This window comes from Mobula hypostoma, chromosome 11, assembly GCF_963921235.1.
Source record: "Mobula hypostoma chromosome 11, sMobHyp1.1, whole genome shotgun sequence".
Taxonomy (NCBI): Eukaryota; Metazoa; Chordata; class Chondrichthyes; order Myliobatiformes; family Myliobatidae; genus Mobula; species Mobula hypostoma.
Window position 1 is genome coordinate 54,515,841 of NC_086107.1, and position 23,346 is coordinate 54,539,186.

The 23,346-nt window shown below is 42.3% G+C and overlaps 1 protein-coding gene across 2 annotated transcripts in view; it reads left to right on the plus strand.

Moving 5' to 3' along the window:
- LOC134354289 (sodium/hydrogen exchanger 11-like) overlaps positions 1-23,346 on the plus strand; it is a 110,450-nt gene that overhangs the window by 52,567 nt on the left and 34,537 nt on the right. For both annotated transcript variants that reach the window (XM_063063215.1, XM_063063214.1), the window contains exons 3-4: positions 8,143-8,268; positions 14,625-14,723. In XM_063063215.1, coding sequence (XP_062919285.1) covers positions 8,143-8,268; positions 14,625-14,723 — 225 coding nt within the window. The remainder of the gene's footprint in view (positions 1-8,142; positions 8,269-14,624; positions 14,724-23,346) is intronic.

Consider the following 23,346-nt stretch of genomic DNA (forward strand, 5'->3'; position numbering starts at 1 on the left):
CTGCGTGAATGCACCTGCATTAATTATTTATTGTTGCATATATTAACATAAAAACCTTTACAGATTTCAGCCACACATACCTCTGGTAACCCTCATATTTAGGGTGACTGTAGGATTACTTCTGAACTTATGGTGAATTCACTATTTGAGTGCCAGGCAGCAATCCTTGGTACTAGTCACTGGTGTGATTGACTGGAAGTCAGTGAGTTGCTACAGCTGTTCTGGAAATCTGTGACCTCCGATTCAACTCATGTGAACACTTGTTTCCAAAATGAGAAGAGATAGCAAGGTGGGAATCATACTCACGTTCATATATGAAGATAGCTGATGGGATCGGTGAGTGGGTCATTCATGAGATGATACATTCTGTAACTTACACAGGGCTTCTGTAAGATTCTCAAGGTTCTCAATACCAACCTGAATGCTCTTTTAAGCATTTGTGAGCCAAATATTTCCAGGAATCTTTAAGGATGTTTCACTTACTCAGTTACAGTTAAGTTTTTGCTCAATGGCAGACCCCAGGATTTCAAATCGGGGCATAAAGCAATAATAATACTGTTGGATTTCAAGGGGATATGGACGGACTTCCATTTGTTGCATATGGTTGTCCCTTGACATCTAGAGCATAAATGTTACTTGCTGCTTAATCAGACCAAACCTGAATGTCTATGCCCCACTGCATGTAGAGAAGAATAACTTAATTATTGGGAGAATTATGAATGGAATGAAATAATGTGCAGTTATGTACAAACATATCCATTCCTGAGATGAAGTTAAAAAAAATCATTGATGAGGCAGCTGAATGTGGCAGCAGAAAATGAGACAGTTGACAAATGCATCAGCACTCTGAATAGTTCAGAATAGGAGTTCAAAGACAGCGTTTGCTGGAAATTTGGAAATTTTGGGATTAAGTGCTTAATGAGGTTGGTCAGCGGACATTCCCTGATCACCTCTCACTGCAGTGTCCTGGTGCCAAGATAACTTGCCTTCCAGTTTAAGATGGCACTGGTAAATCTCAGCAACTTCTATTTGGTGCTAATGAAACAAGGAAAACACTAAATTCTTTGTTAATCACTCTTTCTCTGGTAAACTATCATTGCAAGCAATAGTCTGTTACTTCCCTTTGGACTTGGAGGTAATTTGATGTGGCAGAACAGAGGCAAGGTGAAGCAGCAATCTTGTCACTGAGAGTGAGAAAGACCCGAGGCCTGATCGATTTAAGCTCCAGGCTGAATCAAAGGTTGGGTGTAGGTCAAATCAGGGAGGTGGGTCCATGCTCCAGAGTGCGTCAAGGCAACCGAACCCGATGTTTGGATGATGATTTAGGCGCTGGGCCAGATTGAAAAGATCAGGGTTTCGGGGTCCAAGGCAAGGTATGGGCCTATTCAGCTCGCTGCTCTGTGGCATTTCCTCGGCTCTGCGCTGACCTAAGGGTCTAGGGACCCACTCTCTGTGGACTTGAGCTCAGAACGCTATTTACTTGTGTTTATTGTATACATGATTAGTTTTTTTTCTGCACATTGGGTGTTCGAGCATCTTGTTTTTTTTAATGGGTTCTTTTGGGTTTCTTTGTTTTGTGGCTGTCAGACGAATCTGAAGGTTGTATGATATATGCATACTTTGATATTATATGTACTTTGAACTTCTTTTAAGGTAGTTGAACATATTCTTAGTGTGTGATAAATTCAGTTTATGAACAGTTTCCTGCTATAACATAACACAGGCGACTGAGCTCATCAACTCCATGTCAGTAGAGCAATTCCATCAGCCCCATTTGCACTGTTACTCAAGGTTGTCCATCAACTCCTGATTGATATTTTTTTGCCAGTTATTTACATAAAGGGCTACCTTACAGCGGTCAATTGACTTTCCAGCATGTCATTAGGATGTGAGAGGAAACAAGTACCTTGTAGGAACCTGCACTGTCACAAGAAAATATGCAATCTAAATACCTTCAAGTCATCAAGTCGCTTTTATTGTCATTTCAACCATAACTGCTGGTACAGTACACAGTAAAAACAAAACAACGTTCCTCCAGAACTATGGTGCTACATGAAACAACACAAAACTACACTAGACTACGTGAAACAACACAAAACTACATTAGGTTATGAGGACACTCAGTCCTCATTTATTGTCATTTTGAAATGCATACATGCATTAAGAAATGATACGATGTTTCTCCAGAGTGATATCACAGAAAAGAAGACAGACCAAAGACTAATACTGACAAAACCACATAATTATAACATATAGTTACAGCAGTGCAAAGCAATACCATAATTTAATAAAGAACAGACCATAGGCACAGTAAAAAAATAGTCTCAAAGTCCCCGAGTCGATCGACTCCCGAGTCCCCGATAGCAGGCGGCAAAAGGGAGAAACTCCTTGCTATAAACCTCCAGGCACCATCAACTTGCCGATACCTTGGAAGCAGCCGACCCCAGCCGACCCCGAGTCCATCCGTCTGAAAACTCCGAGCTTCCGAGCAGCCTCCGATACAGCCTCCCGAGTGCCATCCTCTGCCGAGCGCCTTCGACCTCTCCCTGGCCACTGAAACACGCAAAGCCGTAGATCTCGAGGCCTTCAGCTCCTGAGATTCTGGTTACCACACAGTAGCAGCGGTAGCAAAGCAGTCATTTCAGAAGTTTTCCAGATGTTCTGCTGTGCTCTCACTTCTGTCTCCATCAAATCAGGATTGTGCACGATCCCCTACTTGACAGATAACAGATATTCATCACCGGAGAGGCTGCACGCGCTGCTGTCGCGTCGCCATCTTCTCCCCCCATTAGACTTCAGGCCTACATGGGACTACATAAAGTGCACAAAACAGTGCAAGAGAGTACAATAATTAATAAACAAGACAATAGGCACAGTAAAGGACAAATTACAATATAATAATAAATGATGTAAATGTACACAATGTTTTAGCAAGAATTGAGAAAGAAATGAGCAAAAATTGCAAAGGGTGTGGAGTGATGTTCAGGTGTTTGTGTGTGTGTGTGTGTGTGTGTGGTCTGATGGCTTGGGGGAAGAAACTGTTGCACAGTCTGGTCGTGAGAGCCTGAATGCTTCGGTACATTTTGCCAGATGGCAGGAGGGAGAAGAGTTTGTATGAGGGGTGCGTGGGGTCCTTCACAATGCTGCTTGCTTTGTGGATGCAGCATGTGGTGTAAATGTCTGTAATGGCAGGAAGAGAGACCCTGACAACATTTCAGGATCAAATAGAGATCACAGAACTGTTAAGCAACAACAATAGTAACTGCTACACCATCTTGTTGCCCTTAATTCCATTGACTGTTTTTACCATAGTTGGTTATCCCATGCTTAGTGAAGTGCTGCCAAGATATGAAGGATACACTTATCTCTTAGCTGAAATTTAATCTTCAGCTACGTTGGAACAGTTTCAGCAGTTTTCATTTTAACTTAATTATTCAATTAATATATTTTAACCAGGATTTTGGAATCAGGGAATGTATCTTTTGAGTGAAAAGAGATATATGAATAAATAGATAAACTAAGTCTGCTACCAGATTCACTGATAGTTTGCTGAATGTAAAATTGGAGATAGTACGCCCCCAGGAACATCATGAGTGGAATAAATATGCAGCCAACATCTACATCACATATGTGGAGGTGACTGCAGAAGGTAGGAGCTGGAAGGTATTTCCTACATACCTACATTCAATGTCCAGATGCTTCATTGGATTGGCAGAAGTGAGCATGGTTACAATTTCATCTACATCCTAGTGTGTGTATTACTTCACTGTCTTAAGGCAAATCTCTCTATTACAAAATATCATTCCTCAGCAAATTAACTTGCAGTACAAAAATCCTTCTACCTCTGTGCATTTCCATACGTTCATTCTGTACAACCATTGCTAATAATGAACCTCACCTGTATGTAATGACATGTCTTTTTCTCAGTCATTGTCAATAAATGCTGGATCTGTGAATGAGATATCTGGAAAAACACAATTTCCCTTCCCACTATTCCATCTTCTTCATTCCCATTCCACTTACACCATTCTCTGCCTCTCTCTCCCTCACCTACCTATCATCCCCTTCTCACCTGCATCCACTTTCAATTGTCATATGTCATGATTGCTTCACCTCTTCCCCGCACCTTTTTATACTGGCTTCTTTTTTTTTCTTTCTTTTTCCAGACCGGAAATGTTCTGACCGGGAAGGTTGATTGTCCATTTCCCTCCATAGTTGCTGATTTCCTTCAGCATTTAGTGTGTTGCTCCAGATTTCCATCACGTACTGTCTCTTGTATCCGCAAACATTTGCTCTTTGGCTTCTTTTCCTTCTCAACAAAGACTAGAGTGTAGTCTTTTAGGAAGAACTAAGTAGTCCTCCATCCACCATTTAAAGTTTGCTAAGGATGTGGCCTTGGAAGTGGTCAAGATATTGAAATGGATTGCAACCAAAGAGAGGGGGCATAACACTACATATTAATACCACACATCTCTCAAATCGAAATTACTTGCATAGAAAGCTCACTCACTTCCTGCAGTTCTGTATCAGCGGCAAATGAAAATTGAGCATATTGATTTCCGAAGCTGTAAGCAGGCTTACTTTAAAATGGCATTCTAGTCTGGTAATTTAGCACCTCACTGACCTGCAGAAGTGTTCTCTCTGATTCATTGCTTGAAGAAGTATTTGGTAAGTCTCAAAAAGTCTGATGGTGCTAGGGAACATAGAAGTGGGGCTCTGATCAAACTAACATCTCACATTTTCTTCTCTCCCTCTCTGCACTAAGAATGCCACAGGCTGCCCAGTATCCCAATTGCAGTCCCTCTTTGAGCAGCAAAATGAGTGCAAACATGAAGAGTATTCCCAGACGCTCAAAAGAGTCATAACTGAGGAGCCTGTGCTGCAGTTTTATGACACAGAAAGGTCTACTAGGATCTTAAGTGATGCATCCTGCCACATTCTTGGAGCAGTACTACTGCAACAGCATAATGACACATGACAACCTGTAGCTTATACATCAAGGGGAGAAGCCAACTATGCAGATGGAGAGAGAGCTTCTCGCCAGCACATATGCATGTGAAAGGGTCCATCAGTACATCTATGGATAAGCTTTTGAAGTGGAGACAGACCTTAAACCATTGGTCTCAATTATGTCCAAACGACTGAATTACTGTCCATGAGGATAGAGTGCATGTTGATAAGACTATAGAAATATGATGTGAAGATGATCTACACACTGGAAAAATATGATTGCTGATGATGAGCTGTCTCAAGCAATCAAAAGGAAAGAGAAAAGTGACCAAGGTGTTAATGCAGATATACAGGCCTATGTTAGCATGATTGTCACCTCCCTTTCAGTCTCTCCTGATAGAACAGAGCAGATTAGGAAAGCAGCAGAGTCAGATGAAACAACAAAATAACTCGTAAGATATAATACAGAAAGGTTGGTCAGCATCTAAGAATGACTGTCCAGTGTGTATTCACGATTATTGGGCATGTAGAGCTGAACTGTGTGTAGTGAAAGATACGGTCTAAAGGGAACAGGTTTGTGATTCTACTGTCGCTATGCAAGGAAATGCTCCAGAAGATACACGAGGGGCATCTCAGTGAGGAAAAATGTAAACAGAGAGTTTGTGAAGTGGTGTACTGGCCGAGAATGAACCAAAACGTCAGCCAAACCATTGCTTCATGTGAAATATGGCTTACCTACAGATCAAAGTAGCAAGCAGAACTGGTTACACAACACCCTGTACCAGACAGGCTATATTTCAAAGTTGGAGTGGGTTTGTTTGATTGTAATGGGAAGAGTCATTTTGTTGTTACAGACTACTTTTTCAATTACCCAGAGGTTGCAACCCTTCAAATCAACATCCAGCAAAGGAATCATTGCCTTCCTGGTAACTTTGTCAGGCACTGAGTTCCATTGAAGTAGTATAGTTGATGGTCCAATCCACCGACCCAAAGTATACCTTGTAAGTGCTCTTCCACCTCCCTTGACCTTGGTCCTCACTAATGGTGCTACAGTCTGTACACTCTGCTTATATGCTGGGATTAGAAGTACATCCAGGTGATCAGACTTACAAAGTGTGGGTCTGGGAGAGCAGTGTGATTGCATCTGCTGTAGGCAAATTACAGCAGGTCCAGGTCCTTGTTTATCTAGGAGTTGATTGCAGCCAAGACCAACATCTCAACCAGTAGATATGAATGTCACTGGGCAATAGTCATTGAGGCACCTCACCCTGCTCTTGGGATGTTCCAGGGATTCACACAGGTGTAGTTTTATTCTCCATTTTTAGAGAGTGCGGAAAAGGCATTGAGCTCATTTGGAGTGAAGTATCACTGCCATTCGTGATGTTAGGTTTTGCTTTATATGAATTAATGACCTATAAACCCTACCAGAGCTGACGTTCATCCAATTTCATCTCTAACCTCAACTGGAATCTTTTTTCACTCTTAAGGTAGCCTTCTGTAGGTCGTACCTGGACTTATAGTATAGTTCTGGGTCACTGGTCTTGAATGCCACAGATCTAGCCCTCATAAGTCTGCAAATCTCCTGGCTCATCCATGACTTTTGATTTAGGTATGTCTGGTATGTCCTCAAAAGCACACTCTCGTCACACAGGTTTTGATGAAGTCGGTGACAACTGCAGCATATTCATTCAGAATCGAAGATGAATCGCTGAATTTTGTCATCTTTGTGATTGCATCAATATGTCGGGCCCAAGATAGATCTTCAGAGATGTTGACACCCAGGAACTTGAAACTACTCGCCCTTTCCAATGCTGATTCCCCCAATGAGGACTGGAGTGTGTTCCTGTGATTTACCCTTCCTGAAGTCCACAATCAATTCCTTGGTTTTACTGACATTGAGTGCAAGGTTGTTGTTGTGACACCACTTGACAAGCTGATCTATCTCACTCCTGTACATACCTTACTTCATCACCATCTGAAATTGTGCCAACAGTAAGGGAGGAGGAGCAGCACCTTGTATTCTGTCTTGGTAGCCTCCAACCTGATGGCATAAATATCAATTTCTCTTTCTGGTTAAAAAAGAATTCTCTCCCCTCCTCTCTTCTTCTATTCCCCACTCTGGCCCTTTACCTCTTCTCACCTGCCTATCACCTCCTCCTGGGTTCCCTCCTCCTTTCCTTTCTCCTATGGTCCACTCTCCTCTCCTATTAGACTCCTTCTTCACCTTTGCCTTTCCTGCCTACCTAGCTTCATATAACACCTTCTCGCTATCCTCCCCCTTCCTCCATCTTTTTATTCTGTCATCTTCCCCCTTTCTTTCTAGTGCTGAATAAGGGTCCCGGCCCAAAACATTGACTTTTTATTCATTTCCATAGATGCTGTCTAACCTGCTGAGTTCCTCCAGCATTTTGTGTGTTGCTTTGGATTTCCAGTATCTGCAGGATTTCTCATGCTTATGCCAACAGTAGTGTCATCAGTAAATTTATAGACTGAATTTGAACTATGGCTACCCACACAGTCATGGGTGTAGAGAGAGTAGAGCTCTGATCTAAGCACACATCCTTGAGCTACCCCGATGTTGATTGTCAGCGACGAGATGTTATTTCCGATCCACACCACTAAACTACTGTAAGAGTGCAAAGTGTGATTTTGATACTGTATTACTGAACAACTAGCCACCACAGGAGTATAACAATTGCACTAAATTTTATGACTGAGTAACACATTGCTGAGTTTTTATAGTAATACAGTATAAACCCACACATTCAGCACTTCCCAAAGTGGCACTCCTCGTCAACCTGCACTTAGAATGATACCAGGGTGCTGCCAAGGGAGTTCCCTGGCCAAAATCAGGACATGGCTATGGAAGTACCCAGGAATCCTCTGCACTGCACATCACTTGTGTCTTTTTGCCTGCTTACTGATGGTTGTCAACCTCTTAGTAAATGCTATGTAACAGTTCCCTTATTCTCTAACCTTTAAGTGTTAATAATTAAATGAAAATATACTGAACTCATAACTAACTGGTACATTTGATTAACAAGCACGCAATACCCTTGCCCCACCCACTTCCTACCACACCCAGGTTCTCAGTGCATGCAGTATAGTGAAGTTTTAGTGCACATGTTTATTGCTGCTATTCTACATTAGATTTTGACTAAGTTTTTATTCCTGGCTGCTTTTGGGAAACAGATGATTGAAGAAAAGATGAAGCGTCTTCTGAAATTTCCTTCTTCCATACAACCACCAACTGCTGAAGAACTGCTAAAAAATTTGCCCTGGCTGCATAATGCAGAGAAGCAGATTGAGTTCATTAAGGTATTTATTTATTTATTGATGTTTTCTTTAACTATTTTTCTCAAAATTTTACAGTGCAAGTCACTGAATTACTGTAGCGCATTTATTGACGAATAGAAGGAAGAATTATTGAATACAGGTTATAGCTACCTAATCATTTCATGCAATTGTTAACTTCTGGACTGAAGTGAATTGTTCAAGTTCAAGGAATTATTCCGCCCACTTAGAGAATTTTTTTTTATCCAGTTAGCAAAAATAGTCAAGATATTTTCACTTAGATGGTCAAGTCTTCCTTGCAGCTTCTATTACTGTATGGGGTATCTTCATGTCAGAGTAATAAATTCTGTTGAAGACAGATGATCATGAGTGTATATAATAGGTTATGCTACCATCTCATAAAGAGGATCTGAGTTTTCATGGACTTGACCTGCAGGAGCCTCTGCTAGAAATTTTGAAAATAGTGAAGGTAAGAGGTAGTCTGTGTTTATTTTCACATTCCTCATAAGTCAAAGATCCCTTATGGTTGACAATCTCTCCAGAAATCTTGGGATGTCTGAAACATCTCCCAACATCTTTTCCATAGTTTTGAGAAGCCTATTCAATCTGTTATAAATTGGAGTTGATATTTGTAACAGTCTTGAACAATGGCAGTTGAGTGCAAGGTTGATGTTTTAAAAACAACTCAGCAGATGCCTTTTAGGTCACTGTGTGAGATATGTTTGGTATGCAAGTTAGAAATGAGACACCTTCGGAAAGAAAGATAATGAATGGTTGTGACAATGTCTTTTCTCAATATAGGCAGGCAAGGTTAAAGTCCACCTCAACATTCTCAATGCTGGAGCCGTTGATGTGCTGATTGTGTTGATTGATTGATGTAAGGTCAAAAGGATTTGAAGTATGTCAGCAAGGATTTTCAGCCATGCAAATATTAGTGACCTTCATCAGTCAGGGCATTGCATAAAGGAGTTGGGACATTATGTTGCAGTTGTACACGTTGTTAATGAAGCCACATTTGGAGTACTGTGTACAGTTTTCGTCACCCTATTATAGGAAAGATGTTAAACTGGAAAAAGTGCAGTAAAGATTTACAAGCATGCTGCCAGGACTAGAGGGTCTGAGTTGCTGGGAGAGATTGGTGAGGCTATATCTTTATTCCTTTTTTAAAATTATGAGAAGCATAGATAAAGTGGGCAGTAACTTTTTTTCCCAGGGTAGCGGAGTCTAAAACTAGGGGGCATAGGTTTAGGGTGAGGAGAAAAGATTTAAAAGGGACCTGCAGAATAATTTTTCCACACAGAGGGTTTGAGTGCATAGAACAAGTTGCAAGGAGAAGTGGTTGAGGCAGGAATAATAGTATTATTTAAGAAGCACTTGGATAGGTACATGGAGGGGTGGGGCTTAGAGGGATTTGGGCCGAACACAGAAAGTGGGACTAGCTGGATGGTTGGCATAAACTTGTTGGACCATAGGGCATTGATCTATGCTGCATTGCTCTATGATTTTAAAGCTAACGGTATTACTTGTAAGATGAAGCACTTAACTCCATATGGGGATGCATAATATCCAGGTCTCAAAGGCTTATCTGAATTGTGTGTTAGCCATTAACAATTCATAGGTTTGTACTGATGAAATGCATCTTCATGCCATGTAAACCAGGGCCATCTGGCCTCAGCTTTCAATAACACAAAGTTGCTGTAGCCATGTTGGCAAGGAAGTCCATAATAATTCAACAACTCAACAGTAGGCTGAGCTGTACCATGTTGGCTGGTTCATGCACATTAATACCTTGAGCTGAGTCAGGTTTAGGCCCTTAGCATCAGTTCATTAGCCTCAAGATTCCACTGATCCTTGCAGGAATGGAAATTTTGCTAGTTTTTCTTAGATTCTGCACTGTTACAGTTTGGACATGACCTTCTCCAGGATTGTTACGTGCTCTACTACCATAGGTGTTTGTTGATCCCATTGTCTTTTATAGGGTACCAACTGACACAATGGACAAAAAAATTAGTATTAAGCTGCATTTAATACAACTCCTCTTTTTAAATGTGTTAATGCTTCAAACTACTGTTTATTTGGCTGGCTTTGCATTCACCTTGCTTCTCTTCCATCTGCATTAATACTTCATGCACTTAAACACAGCATCGTGCAATTAACCTTTTATCTGAGTCACGAACTTAGGGCTCCTCCATCTAGGTTCTTACACACACCAGGGTTCGGTAAGGAATTAATATATTTTTTTAACACCTATGTCCTATTTATTCTGTTCTCCAATGAGATGATACCACATTTACAGTCCAGTCCTGGTCCAACCCACCATTGGATTATTGGATGTTACACTGTCATAAGCATCTTTCACTTCAACAGTTAAAAAGTATCTTAGTTGTTATTTTTGAGTCAATCAAGTACACCAAAGCATAAGCTTGATTTGTCCAAACAGCTCAGTTTTAACACTTCAGTCCAGGTTTGCTCTTCTAGTTGCTATTGAGGGCAATGAGATGCCAACCATCTTCCAGAAAATGTCCAGTGTCTTTGTTTACTTCACATCTGACCTCTGGTTGTCAGTCTGGTATGAAAGTGCTATGGCACAGGTTTGGTAAGAGTTGTAGAAAGTTGCAAACTTTCACTGGCCTCCCCAGCATCAAGGACATCTTCAAAAGGTGACACCCCAAAAAGATCATTAAGGACCCACACCCAGGACATACCTTCTTCTCATTGCTTCCATCAAGGAGGAGGTACAGGAGCCTGAAGACACACACTGAATGTTTTAGTAACAGCTTCTTCCCCATCGCCATCAGATTTCTGAATGGACAATAAATCCATGTACACTACCTCACTTTTCTTTTTCCTTTTTGCACTACTTATTTCAATCTTTACATATATATATATATATATATATATATATATATGTATATGTATATGTATATTATTGTAACTTATAGGGCTTTTTAATGCATTGCAATGTACTGCTGCTGCAAAACAACATATTTTACAACATATACCATCGATATTAAACCTAACTCTTGATTCTAATTTCTTCGTCTTATGCTAGATTGGTTCTTCCCATGATTAAGTTGTTTTCAGTTCAATGCTGCTAATTATTTAGCATTCTTGAAGAATTTTGTGACTATTATATGACCTTGAGACAGTTTTCAAATGCTTATTGAGGGAAAATTCTGTTCTTCTTTGATGGTTGTTTTTAACCCTTAGATCCTGTTGAACTCGAGATGTATCTATGATCATGACACGTGTAGCCTCAGCAAAATATATTTCATGGTATGCTTGAAAAATCACTGATGCTGTTGAAACTTAGGTTCTAATCTATGTGGAGCCCTTTGTGGGTGTTATTTGTCGGGTAGACATTGGTTGTGATCAAATCCAGTTTAATAAAGAACTTCCCACTAGCCAAAGCAGCAAATAAACCCTTCATCATTGGTTTAATCTCTTGTGCAGTGATTTACCATGACCTTGTAGTCATCACAAATCCCCACTGCCCTGCTTTGCTTTGGTGTATCAACAAATAGGAGCTGCCCAGTCATGCCTCGTAATATGTGATGTAATACCATATCACTTTACTTTGATGCAGTTTATTCTCAACCACTTCCTTCAAGGCAGAGAGTACAAGTTGAGGTTTATGGAAGATGGAAATGGCTTTTGCTTGCATGAAGATCTTTACTTGGAAATCCTTTTATTTCCTCATGGCTCTCCTCAGTGAGCCATCAGGAGATAAAAGGATTCAACAATTACGGTGGTGCATATAGATGCCTACAAGACCTGGTGGGGCATCATATGGAGGTAATATGCAGTAAACCTAAATTTAAAGCCATCCAAAGGGTGTTCACCGGTATGATTTACATAGTTTCATTTGACTGAAATGTTACCCTCATTAAAATGCTTATTAGAATTTTTGATAGATTCCAGGCTGTCCATTTCAATAAAATATGTAATAGGATAGCAAGGAGGTCTTGAAAGAATGGGATAATGATAAATATGTGGGTCACATTTATTATTTAATTAACATACTGTATATTTATAAAATTTGACATGTAATAGAGATCGTGTTTGTATAGGCTGTGCTGTTACAGGAAGCTCCAAAAATTCCTCTTTACATATAGAAGTAAAATGATGTTTATTAAAGATGTGCTTGTCATCAGCAGAGGAGATAGGTTTCAAAATGCAGGACAACACATTGTTGGTACTTATTATTGCTTAGTCACTGGTAGTCTTCTATGCTTTCTCTTTTTGAAGAAGAGATTTTACTACCCTCTCTAAGTACCTCAAGTTCCACGACTTTCTACAATTCCTGACTGGTCAGTAAAGCATTATTTAAAAGTAGCATTTCATTAGTTATCCAATGATGTTTTAGGGATGAATAAAAACTTTTTATAATAAGCTTTGCTCAGGGTTTGAGGAACACCAAGTTGTATTGTGCATCAGTGGGAGCAACATGCACACATTGAAAGCTTCTGACCAAAGCCGGTTGCCACCCAAGGCCACCCAATGATGAGCATTGGTTGTATGAATTGACGCAATCTTCCAACAAGGTTTGATATAAACATCCATTAGAGTCAGAAGTTACCAGTTACTCATTTCACTGACTACTAGGACAGCCAACTTGTGCATGTTCTACAACTATGTAGAAATAGACAGTCATTAATAGATTGACATTTTCCCATGTTATCACAAGTCAGTAGCATAGGGGAGAAATTGAATAATATGCACACTTAAAGTACACCAATTTAACACAATGCAAGTTACACAAAATATGTGGTCCTTCCTCATTATTGTGAATGTATTATTGAGCCAAAGCCAATTTTTTTTGCAACAGTGTGAATTCATGGGGTACAGTTTTTGAATGATCATCACTAGACTGAAATACTGCCTCCTCTGAATAGAAGATAGTCATTGCTCCTGCTACTTCTGAAGGCCATTCCAAAGCCTCAGGAATGTGTTGTAGCAGAACAAAGATGTACTACTTTGATTTCCTGAGATCAGTAGAAGAAAGGGATCTGGGAATACAAATCCATAATTCATTGAAGGTAGAATCACAGGTACAGAGGATCTTAAAGATAGCTTTCGGAACATTGGCTTTCCAGACATCCCACCTCTCCCAGAAGTTCCGGGAGTCTCCCGCATATTAATAGTGGCTCCCTCATGCCTGCAAATTATATACAATGTCCCAGAAATCAATTTTTTGAGAGCGAGTGAGTGAGAGAGAGAGACAGCGAGAGAGAGAGCGTGAGAGAAAGCGAGAGAGAGAGCGAGAGAGCGCGCGGGAGAGTGAGAGCGACCACGAGAGAGCGCGCGAGAGAGCGAGAAAGCGTGAGAGAGAGCGAGCGAGAGAGAGAGACAGCAAGAGAGAGAAAGCGAGCAAGAGAGAGAGCGAGCGAGAGAGCAACCACGAGAGAGAGAGAGCACGCCATGGCAGAGTGTTCCAAAAAAAGAAAATATAAAATGTACTTCACCCCAGACTACGCTAAAGTGTACCCCTGCCTAATAGGGGTCAAAATAATGACAGTGTTGCTCGCTGCACTGTTTGCAACAGTGACTCTTCTATTGCCCATGGTGGGTTAAGACTGTAAAAGACATGTTGAGGTGAGTTTAACAGGTGTCATTCGTTCATTAGCATAACTAACGTTATTTAAACTACCCGGCTAGCTGCTAAGGAGCTACTCTATTGCAGACATCCCTCCTCTCCCAGAAGTTCCGCAAGTCTCCCACAAATTGATGATGCTACCTCCCTGAAATGAGTTTTTGCAGGGTGGGATATCTGCCTTTCATAAACCAAAGTATTGAGTACATGTGATGGGATGTTAAGTTGAAGTTGTATAAGGCATTGGTGAGGACTAATTTAAAATATTGTGTGCAGTTCTGATCACCTGCCTACAGGAAAGCTATCAATCAGTTTGAAAGAGTACAGAGAAAATTTATACAGATGTTATCAGGACTTGTGGACCTGAGTTGCAGGCATGGGTTGAATAGAATGAGGGGAGATCTTATAGAAGTATACAAAATTATGATAGGGTGAATGCATATAGGCTTTTTCTCTTCAGGTTGGGTGAGACTAAAACTAGAGGTCATAGATTTAGAGTGAAAGATGAAATATTTAAGGGGATCTGAGGGGAACTAGGCTGGCACAGACTAGATAGGCTGAAGGGCCTATTTCTGTGTTGCGGTGCTCTAGGACTCTATGGGGCGGCTGTGGGACCCTTGGCAGGGTGAGATAAAGAAGATGGTCTGGTTTGATACATCATTGACTGCATTAGCATCATAGTTGTGAGTTCAGTGTTCATTAGATTTATGCTATGTACTGGATATAACTTTATTGCTTTTAGTACTGTACATTTAAAATTTAATTTTAGCTGTTTTCCTTTCTTCAGTACCGAGCAAAACTGCTTTACTTTGATTATGGCGATGTTGTTGTGCACCAAGGAGAACAGCCACGAGGGATTCATCTAATTGTGTCAGGAATGGTTAGAGTAAGTCTCAATTCAAATAGTATCATTTCATTTACCTTTTCTGTTATTATGCAGTAAATTTGCATAACCCATCACTGTTCCTTTAGTATGTGTCAGAATCAAAATCAGTGGTGTGTTTAGTATTGCATTAGTTCCACACAGTCTTACTCTTAAAAGATTCAAAAAACTTTATTGTCATTCTAACCGTACATCAGCTCTGCAGGGCAGAATGAGACAGCGTTTCTCAGGGGCAGTGCAATCATAACATAACAAACACAACATTAAATAATAAACATAACAATAAATAGTAAAACACAACAGCCACATGTCAGTTAAAATCAAGTTATAAGTGTCCAGTGCAAGTTAAAAGTGTCCAAAGCAGAGTCAGGTAGAGCAGCTATTTAGCAGTCTGACTGCCTGTGGGAGGAAGCTGTTTAGTAGCCTTGTGGTTTTACTTTTGATGGTCCTGTAACGTTTGCCTGATGGCAGAAGAACAAACAGTTCATGGAGAGTGTGTGAGGGGTCTTTAATGATGTACTGTGTCTTCTGGAGGCATCGACTCTGAAAGAGGTCTTGGACAGAAGGTAAGGAGACCCCAATAACCTTCTCTGCTCCCCTAACCACCCTCTGCAAGGCTTTTTTATTGACAGCATTGCAGCTGGAGTACCAGGTTGTGATGCAAAAGGTCAGCACACTCTCAACCACGCCTCTGTAGAATGTATTTAAGATGTTAGTGGGGAGTGATGCTTGTTTAAGCTTCCTCAGAAAGTGCAATCTCTGCTGGGCCCGTTTCACAATCCCAGTGGTGTTCCTGGACCAGGTGAGATTGTCCAAGATCTGCACCCCAAGGAACTTGATGTTTTCTACTCTCTCCACTGTGGAGCTGCTGATGCTGAGGGGTGTGTGCTCAGGCTGAGACCGTCTGAAATCGACGATCATCTCCTTGGTTTTGGTGACATTAAGCATCAAGTTGTTATCCCTGCACCAGCTCTCTAGGTGTTTGACCTCCTCCCTGTATATTGTTTCATCATCTTTGCTGATGATCCCCACCACTGTCGTATCATCAGCAAATTTAATGATCAGATTCTCCTTGAATCTGGCTGCACAGTTATGTGGTAGCAGTGTAAACAGTAATGGGCTAAGCACACAGCCTTGTGGGGATCCAGTGCTCAGTGTGATGGAGTCAGAGATGTTCCTGCCAACACGGACTGACTGTGGTCTCTCTGTCAAGAAATCCAGAATCCAGCGACACATGGCAATGTTAAGGCCAAGCAGCGACAGTTTCTCCACTAGTCTCTGCGGGATGATGGTATTGAACGCTGAACTGAAATCAATGTACAGGATTCTGGGATAAGTGTCTTTGTTGTCCAAGTGAGAGAGAACTGTGTGCAGTGTGGGGAAGTTGCGTGCTCCGTAGAGGGATTTGGACGATAAGCAAACTGTAGAGGATCCAGTGATGAGGGGAGGCTGGCTGTGATATGAGGCTTGACAAGCCGTTCAAAACATTTCATCACTAGGGGGGTCAGGGCAATGGGACGGTAATCATTCAGACAGGCTACAACTGATTTCTTTGCTACGGGGATGATTGTGGAGGCTTTGAAGCATCTGGGGACAATGGCTTGACTATGGGAGATGTTGAAAATGTCTGTCAGTACATCTGCTAATACATCAGCACATTCCTTGAGCACACGTCCAGGGATGTTGTCGGGACCTCCCGCTTTTCGTGGGATGGCCCTGGCAAGGGTCCTCCGTGTTTGCCTTGGATCAATGATTGGAGCTGGCTGGTCAGATGGTAAAAAGGGACTGGCTCTCCCCCTTTCTGTAGTGTTTGATGCTTCGAAGCGTGCAAAGAAATTGCTAAGCCTGTCTGGAAGAGAGGCGTCGCTGTCATCAGTTTTCTGCCTGATCTTGTAGTCTGTCAGAGCTTTAATTCCCTGCCACATCCATCTGGTGTCACCTGTGTCATGGAAGTGTCCATGTATTTTGCCCACGTAGGCCCTTTTCGCTTTCCTGATCCCTAGTGAAAGTGCAGACCTGGCTGAGCGAAGCACACTCCTGTCCCCCGATCTTTAGGCTGTGTCACAGGCCTTCAGTAGTGAACGCACCTCTGTTGTCATCCATGGCTTTTTATAACCACGTGCGGTGAAGGTTTTCATCACAGTGACATCCTCCGTGCATTTGGCTATGTAGCTGATTACTGCCTCCGCATACTCCTCAATGTCTGTATGGTCATCATAGGAGGCTGCTGTTTTAGATATGTCCCAGTCTGTGTGCAAAAAATAGTCTTGTAGTGCTGAGGCTGCTCCTTTTGGCCAGACCCTTATCTCTCTTTTCTCTGCTCTCACATGTTTAAGCAGTGGTTTATATGCTGGCGTTAACATGACAGATATGTGGTCAGAGTGGCCAAGATGGGGGCGGGGGGCTGCTTTGTATGCCTGTGGTGTGTTGGTATAAACCAAGTCCAGTGTGTTGTCTCCCCTGGTTTTGAATACATCTAATATATAAAACCTTTTATCGGAAGTTGCTAATTTTTACTATATTTTGTGGAGAAAATAAAATAGCCTTTTTCCAATTTTAGGATTATATTTTCTTGTCGGCAGTAGATTATTGTTTTACCTTATGAAATGCCTTTATTATTTCAGGCAGTTGGTAAGATCACCTCACATCTGATTAAATTCATTATTACAATACAAATTAGATTTATATAATTTGTCCTCTTAAGCACTGGTATAATTCTGATGAATCTGCACTCTACTATCAGTGAATTGTAGCTACAGGTGCAATTATAAACTGCTTTAACTGACCAAAAGGATTCTCAAATGTTACCTATTCCAAACTGAGCAAAGGCTGGACAAATTTTTCTTCTTGAATCTGAAAGACAATTTTATCAGAATCTTTTAATGTTTTTGTTAAATAGTTTTCAATTTTTATTCTATCAGAATATTTTTGTTAATGATATCAAGTATTTTGAGCAATTTGTTGGTTCACTTTTGATTTATTTTTATTGATAATCTACACTAGGCATAATTATTGCATTCTTATTTGACACTGTTTAATGAAAACTGAATTTAAGATAATCATCTGATAAACTATATTTGTCTATAAGAAATACATTTCAATATAAAGTATGGCAGAAGAAATGAGAAGCCTTAAACATGCTGGAACAAAATAAAAATAAAATTATATTTATAAAAAAACTAACTTTATGATTCATATCAAGAATACGAACTGATTCCTTTGCTATATTATGGGAATTGTGAGATTTATGTATTTGACAATGGTAATTCAATGACAAACTTCAATCACTCAACCTTCAAGCTCTTCTTTTGATTAACATTTCTGTGACTAATCCTGATTATCAAAAGTTATTCTGATTATTAATCAGTAATTTAACTTGGTTAATCGTATTTGTTTTATCCCTGATGTTTTCATTGTGAAAGTGTTTGCTAATCTAACAAAGGCTAATAGGAATCAGTAGTTAAGGGAGGAGACTTTATCTTCCACACAGCACTGCGGCTGTAATACATCATTCTATACAGATAGGCTGGGGCATAAAGAGGTGCTCTGGTCATTGATACTGATCTGACAAATGGTCACATAGAAGTTGGATGTTTAGGAAATGTTCAGGCTTGTGGTTCATGTAGAGCTCAGTGGAAGTTCGGGTATTTGATTCAATAAATGAACTAAATCTGGAATAAAAATCCTGTGATTGTAAAGCCAATAAATTGTACATATTGTCCAGTTTGCTACTGTAATTTAGAGAAAGAAATATTTAGTAGAGGAAATACACTATTCTTACGTGGTCTCGTGCATATGTTTTACCTTCCTTTAGAAATGCAATTTACTGAGTAAAAACAAATGCCAAAAATGAACAATGATAAAGTAAAAGTGGATGGACTATAGTTAAGTGTGTTGCTTGGACTACCTGAAAATGACTTGGGGATCAACCATGTCAAAATTAGTTCTATACCAGACAATAATGCACATTCCTCTTTTTTTAACTATTATATTCTATAGACTAGTCAAACAGTAACTTCCAAAAACATAAAATAATAACACATGGAGAAACGAAATACAGATTAGGGAATTGCCTTTGCCTGCTACTTTAATTTTCTATCTTGTTGCCATTGTATTGATCTATGGTCTCCTGTACTGTTCAAAGAGCCCAACACAAGCTTGAGGGTCAGCAGCACATCTTTCATCTGGACATGTATCAACCTTCTGTACTTTATATTGAATTCTACAACTTCAATTAAATTGATGTAGTCTTTTTTAGTCATCCATCTGTGGAATTGGCTCAGTTGGTTTTATTTTGATCTCTTCTTCCTTTTCCCGTCTTTGTGACTGGAGGACATGCCCAGCCTGTCCTTTTGGGTATGTCTTCTTGCAAATTAATGAGCTTCATTTGTCTCCTTCTCAACTTTCCGAGAGGGGGGGAGGATGAGCACCCCAGTCGGATGGACACAATGACATCAGACCCAGGCAATGAACAAACGACGATGAGGAAGCAGTGTGCATGTGGCAAAATCTGCAAGAACAATCGCGGCTTGAAGATCCACCAAGCGAGGATGAAGTGTTTGGTGGGAGCAGGAGCAGCACAACACACAGGTGTCCAACCTGGTGAGACAAAGGAGGGGCCAGGCCCGGAGTCACCCCATAGTGCCCGGAACCTCCAAGTGTTGCAAACTAATCCCTCGAACATGAAGTCTAACAGGAGGGGGATCAAATGGCCTGCAGCTAACATGACTTCACTGTGGAAGCAGTTTGATGAAGATGTTAACCAAATTCTGGAGGCAACGGCGAAGGGAGGGGTTGATAGGAAGCTGCAAGCCATGACAACAATTATTGTCAGTATCGCAGCTGAACGCTTCGGAGAAGAGGAGAAGGAAGGCTCCAAAACATCTTACTCGAAGAACCAAAGAGCATTGAGGATCCACAACATCAGGCAGGAGATGAAAGCGCTGAAGTCCCAATACAAGGAGGCAGGAGAAGAGGATCGCATTGGCTTGGCCCAGCTGATGTGTATACTACGAAAGAAGATCAGGGTCCTCCGCTGGGCAGAGTGGTATCGGAGGCATCGTCATGAAAGGGCCCGAAAACGTGCTGCCTTTATCGCCACCCCCTTCAAGTTCACCAAGGAGTTGCTGGGGGAGAAGCGCAGTGGGAAACTGGCCTGTTCGCAGGAAGAGATAGACCAATATCTGAAGAAGATATATAATGATCCTGAAAGAGAGCAGGAGTTGGGAGAGTGCGACATCCTAATAGACCCACCTGAACCGGATGTGCAGTTCGACATGTCGGAGCTGCAACTAAAGGAAGTCAGAGAGGTCATCCGCAAAGCAAGGGCAAGCTCGGCTCCAGGACCAAGCAACACCTCGTACAAAGTGTACAAGAACTGCCCCAAACTCCTGCTGTGTCTATGGAAGATCCTGAGAATCTTCTGGAGAAGGGGGAAGATCCCAGAACAGTGGAAAGTGGCTGAAGGGGTGTGGATCCCGAAGGAGGAAAATGCCACCCAGATAGACCAGTTTCGCATCATCTCCCTGCTGTGTGTCGAGGCGAAGATCTTCTTCAGTGCAGTTTCCAACCGGTTGTGCACCTACCTAGCAAAGAACACCTATATTGATACATCAGTCCAGAAGGGTGGCATTTCAGGGATGCTGGGCTGTCTGGAGCACATCAGTGTGGTGACACAGCTCATCAGGGAGGCCAGAGAGAACAAGGGCAACCTGTCAGTGTTGTGGCTCAACCTGGCAAATGCATATGGCTCCATTCTGCACAAGCTGGTGCAGCTCACACTGACCAAATGTCACGTCCCCAGCAGAATCAGAGAACTTATCGCTGATTATTACAGCAACTTCAGGATGAGGGTCTCTTCAGGAGCAATTACATCAACCTGGCACAAGGTGGAGATCGGCATCATCACAGGGTGCACTATCTCAGTGACACTGTTCTCCCTAGCCATGAACCTGCTCACTAAGTCTGCTGAACCAGAGTGCAGAGGGCCCAGAATGAATTCTGCTCAATGGCAACCACCTATCAGGGCATTCATGGATGACCTCACAGTCACCACAGAATCAGTCCCAGGCTGCCGGAGGATTCTGCAAGGGCTCAAAAAGCTGGTGGAGTGGGCCCGGATGCGTTTCAAACCTGCCAAATCAAGATCGATGGTGCTGAGGAAAGGGAAGGCGGAGAACAAGTTCCGGTTCAGCATCGCATTCACAGCCATCCCAACCATCACAGAAAAACCAGTAAAGAGCTTAGGCAAAGTTTTTGACAGCTCTTTAAGGGACACAACATCCATTCAGGCAACCTGCACCGAGTTGGATGGCTGGCTGAAATCTGTGGTTAAGTCTGGCCTACCTGGGAAGTTTAAAGCCTGGGTGTATCAGTATGGCATTCTTCCCAGAATCCTGTGGCCCCTCCTCGTCTATGCAGTTCCGATCTTGACAGTCGAAACCTTAGAGAGGAGTGTTAGCAACCACCTCAGGAGATGGCTGGGGCTGCCAAAGAGCCTGAGCAGCATCGCACTCTGTGGACACCACAACAAACTGCAACTGCCCTTCAAATCCTTGGAGGAAGAATTCAAGGTAACAAGAGCCAGAGAAGTGCTACCAGTATAGGGACTCAAGTGACCTGAAGGTGGCTAGAGCAGGGATCCAAGTAAGTACTGGCAGGAAGTGGAGGGCAGAGGAACCTGTGCAGGAGGCAGAGGCGAGGCTGCATCACAGGAGGTTGGTGGGAGTGGTCACACAAGGCCGAGCTGGGCTAGGATCCTTTCCAACTCCCCAAATGGACACCAGAGGGAAGGAAAGGTGTCGTCTAGTTCAGGAGGAGGTGAGGGCAGTAGTGGAGGAGATGAGAGCCTGCAAGGTGGTGGGAATGAAGCAACAGGGAGCTTGGACAAGATGGGAGAATGCAGTTGAGAGGAAAGTGACCTGAGCTGATCTTTGGAAAGCCGAACCACACCGCATCCAATTTCTCATCCAGGCAGTGTACGATGTGCTTCCAAGCCCATCAAACCTGCACATATGGGGCAAGGCAGAGTCATCTGCGTGCCCACTGTGCTCCAAGCGAGGAACCCTGGAGCACATCCTCAGCGGCTGTGCAAGGGCACTTGGTGAGGGACGGTACAGGTGGAGGCATGATCAGGTCCTGAAGACCATCGCTGAAGCCGTCAGTGCAGGAGTTGAGTGGGCAAAGCGGTCCCAACCCTCCAAGCAGACCATTGCCTTTGTCAGAGCTGGGGAGCAGCCAATACCTGCCAAAAGAACATCGACAGGCATTCTGACCTCTGCAAGGGACTGGCAGCTGTTGGTGGACCTCGAAGGGCAGCTGAAGTTACCCAACCATATCGCAGCCACCACCCTGCGACCAGACATTGTCCTAGTGTCTGAGTCTACTAAGCAAGTGGTGCTGCTGGAGCTGACAGTTCCATGGGAAGATAGCTTGGAGGAGCCCTTTGAAAGGAAGCTCTCCAAGTACGCAGGACTGGTCAGCAACTGTCAGCAGGCTGGATGGAGAGCGAGGTGTCTCCCAGTGGAGGTTGGTTGTAGGGGATTCACAGCCCGTTCTTTAGTTAGGGCCTTCAGCATTTTGGGCATCGAGGGAGAGAGGAAGAGGAGAGCCATCCGCAGTACCACCGATGCGGCAGAGAGGGCCTCAAGATGGCTGCGGCTCAAAAGAGGGGAGCCATGGAGTCATAAGTAGCTAGCCATCTGGACACAAGCTGGGGTCTGATCAGCCCCAGCTGGGTCACCTGGAGGAGGTTGTATGATGTTGAAAGACCCGAAATACCCGATGATTCCAGGAACATCACTGAAGATGTGTCCAGAAGCATCAATAGATGTATGTACACAGCTAGACTCTTCTAATCTGATCTTGGTATATCTAGTCCCACTAGCAGTGCAGACCTCCAGGAAGTCTCACCAGATTATTATCATATTAGAGCAAAGTAGATATTCCTAACATTAATTCTTAATTCTATAATTGTTGAGGCATCAGTCGTGGACAAGAAAATCATCTGTGTTGATTGCCACCAAAGCAATCCTTTATGTCAAACTGTGATGGGATCCTGAAGTACCCCTATTAACTGTGCTTTTGAAAAGAGAGAGAGAGAGTTATTTACCACCGATAGTTTGTTTATAAAAGAGAGAGAGAGAGACGAAGACTAACTGTTGGACTGCCACTTTAAGAATTGGTTAACTTTTGGATGTCTGCTGAGTTGGAGAGAGATGGCACCGAGCAGCTCGAAAGTTGCTATGGTGGCCGAAGGCAGGTTGTTGATACTTTTTCAAGGACTTTTTTGCCTGCTTGTGCATTTCTTCACAGAGAGGAAGGAAGAGTTATTTGAATGACAGTTGATACTCAGTACGGGAAGATAAAATAGGAGGTCAGATGATACAGACCTCAGACACATGTTTGGACACTGAGCATTGTTGTGCCCACAGGAAAAGTGGGTTTTGGAAGATCGATCAGGTGGATCGATCCATCGCTCTAACAGTGGAAAGAGGAAAATGGTTAACTGGTGGGGAGTTGTCCATGTGTCCACCCTCACCCGGGGGATAGCTCCACCACTGAAAATCGGTCCCCTTTGTTAGAGTCACAGTCGATGACTTTGAAAGGATTTCGGAGGACAACGAGA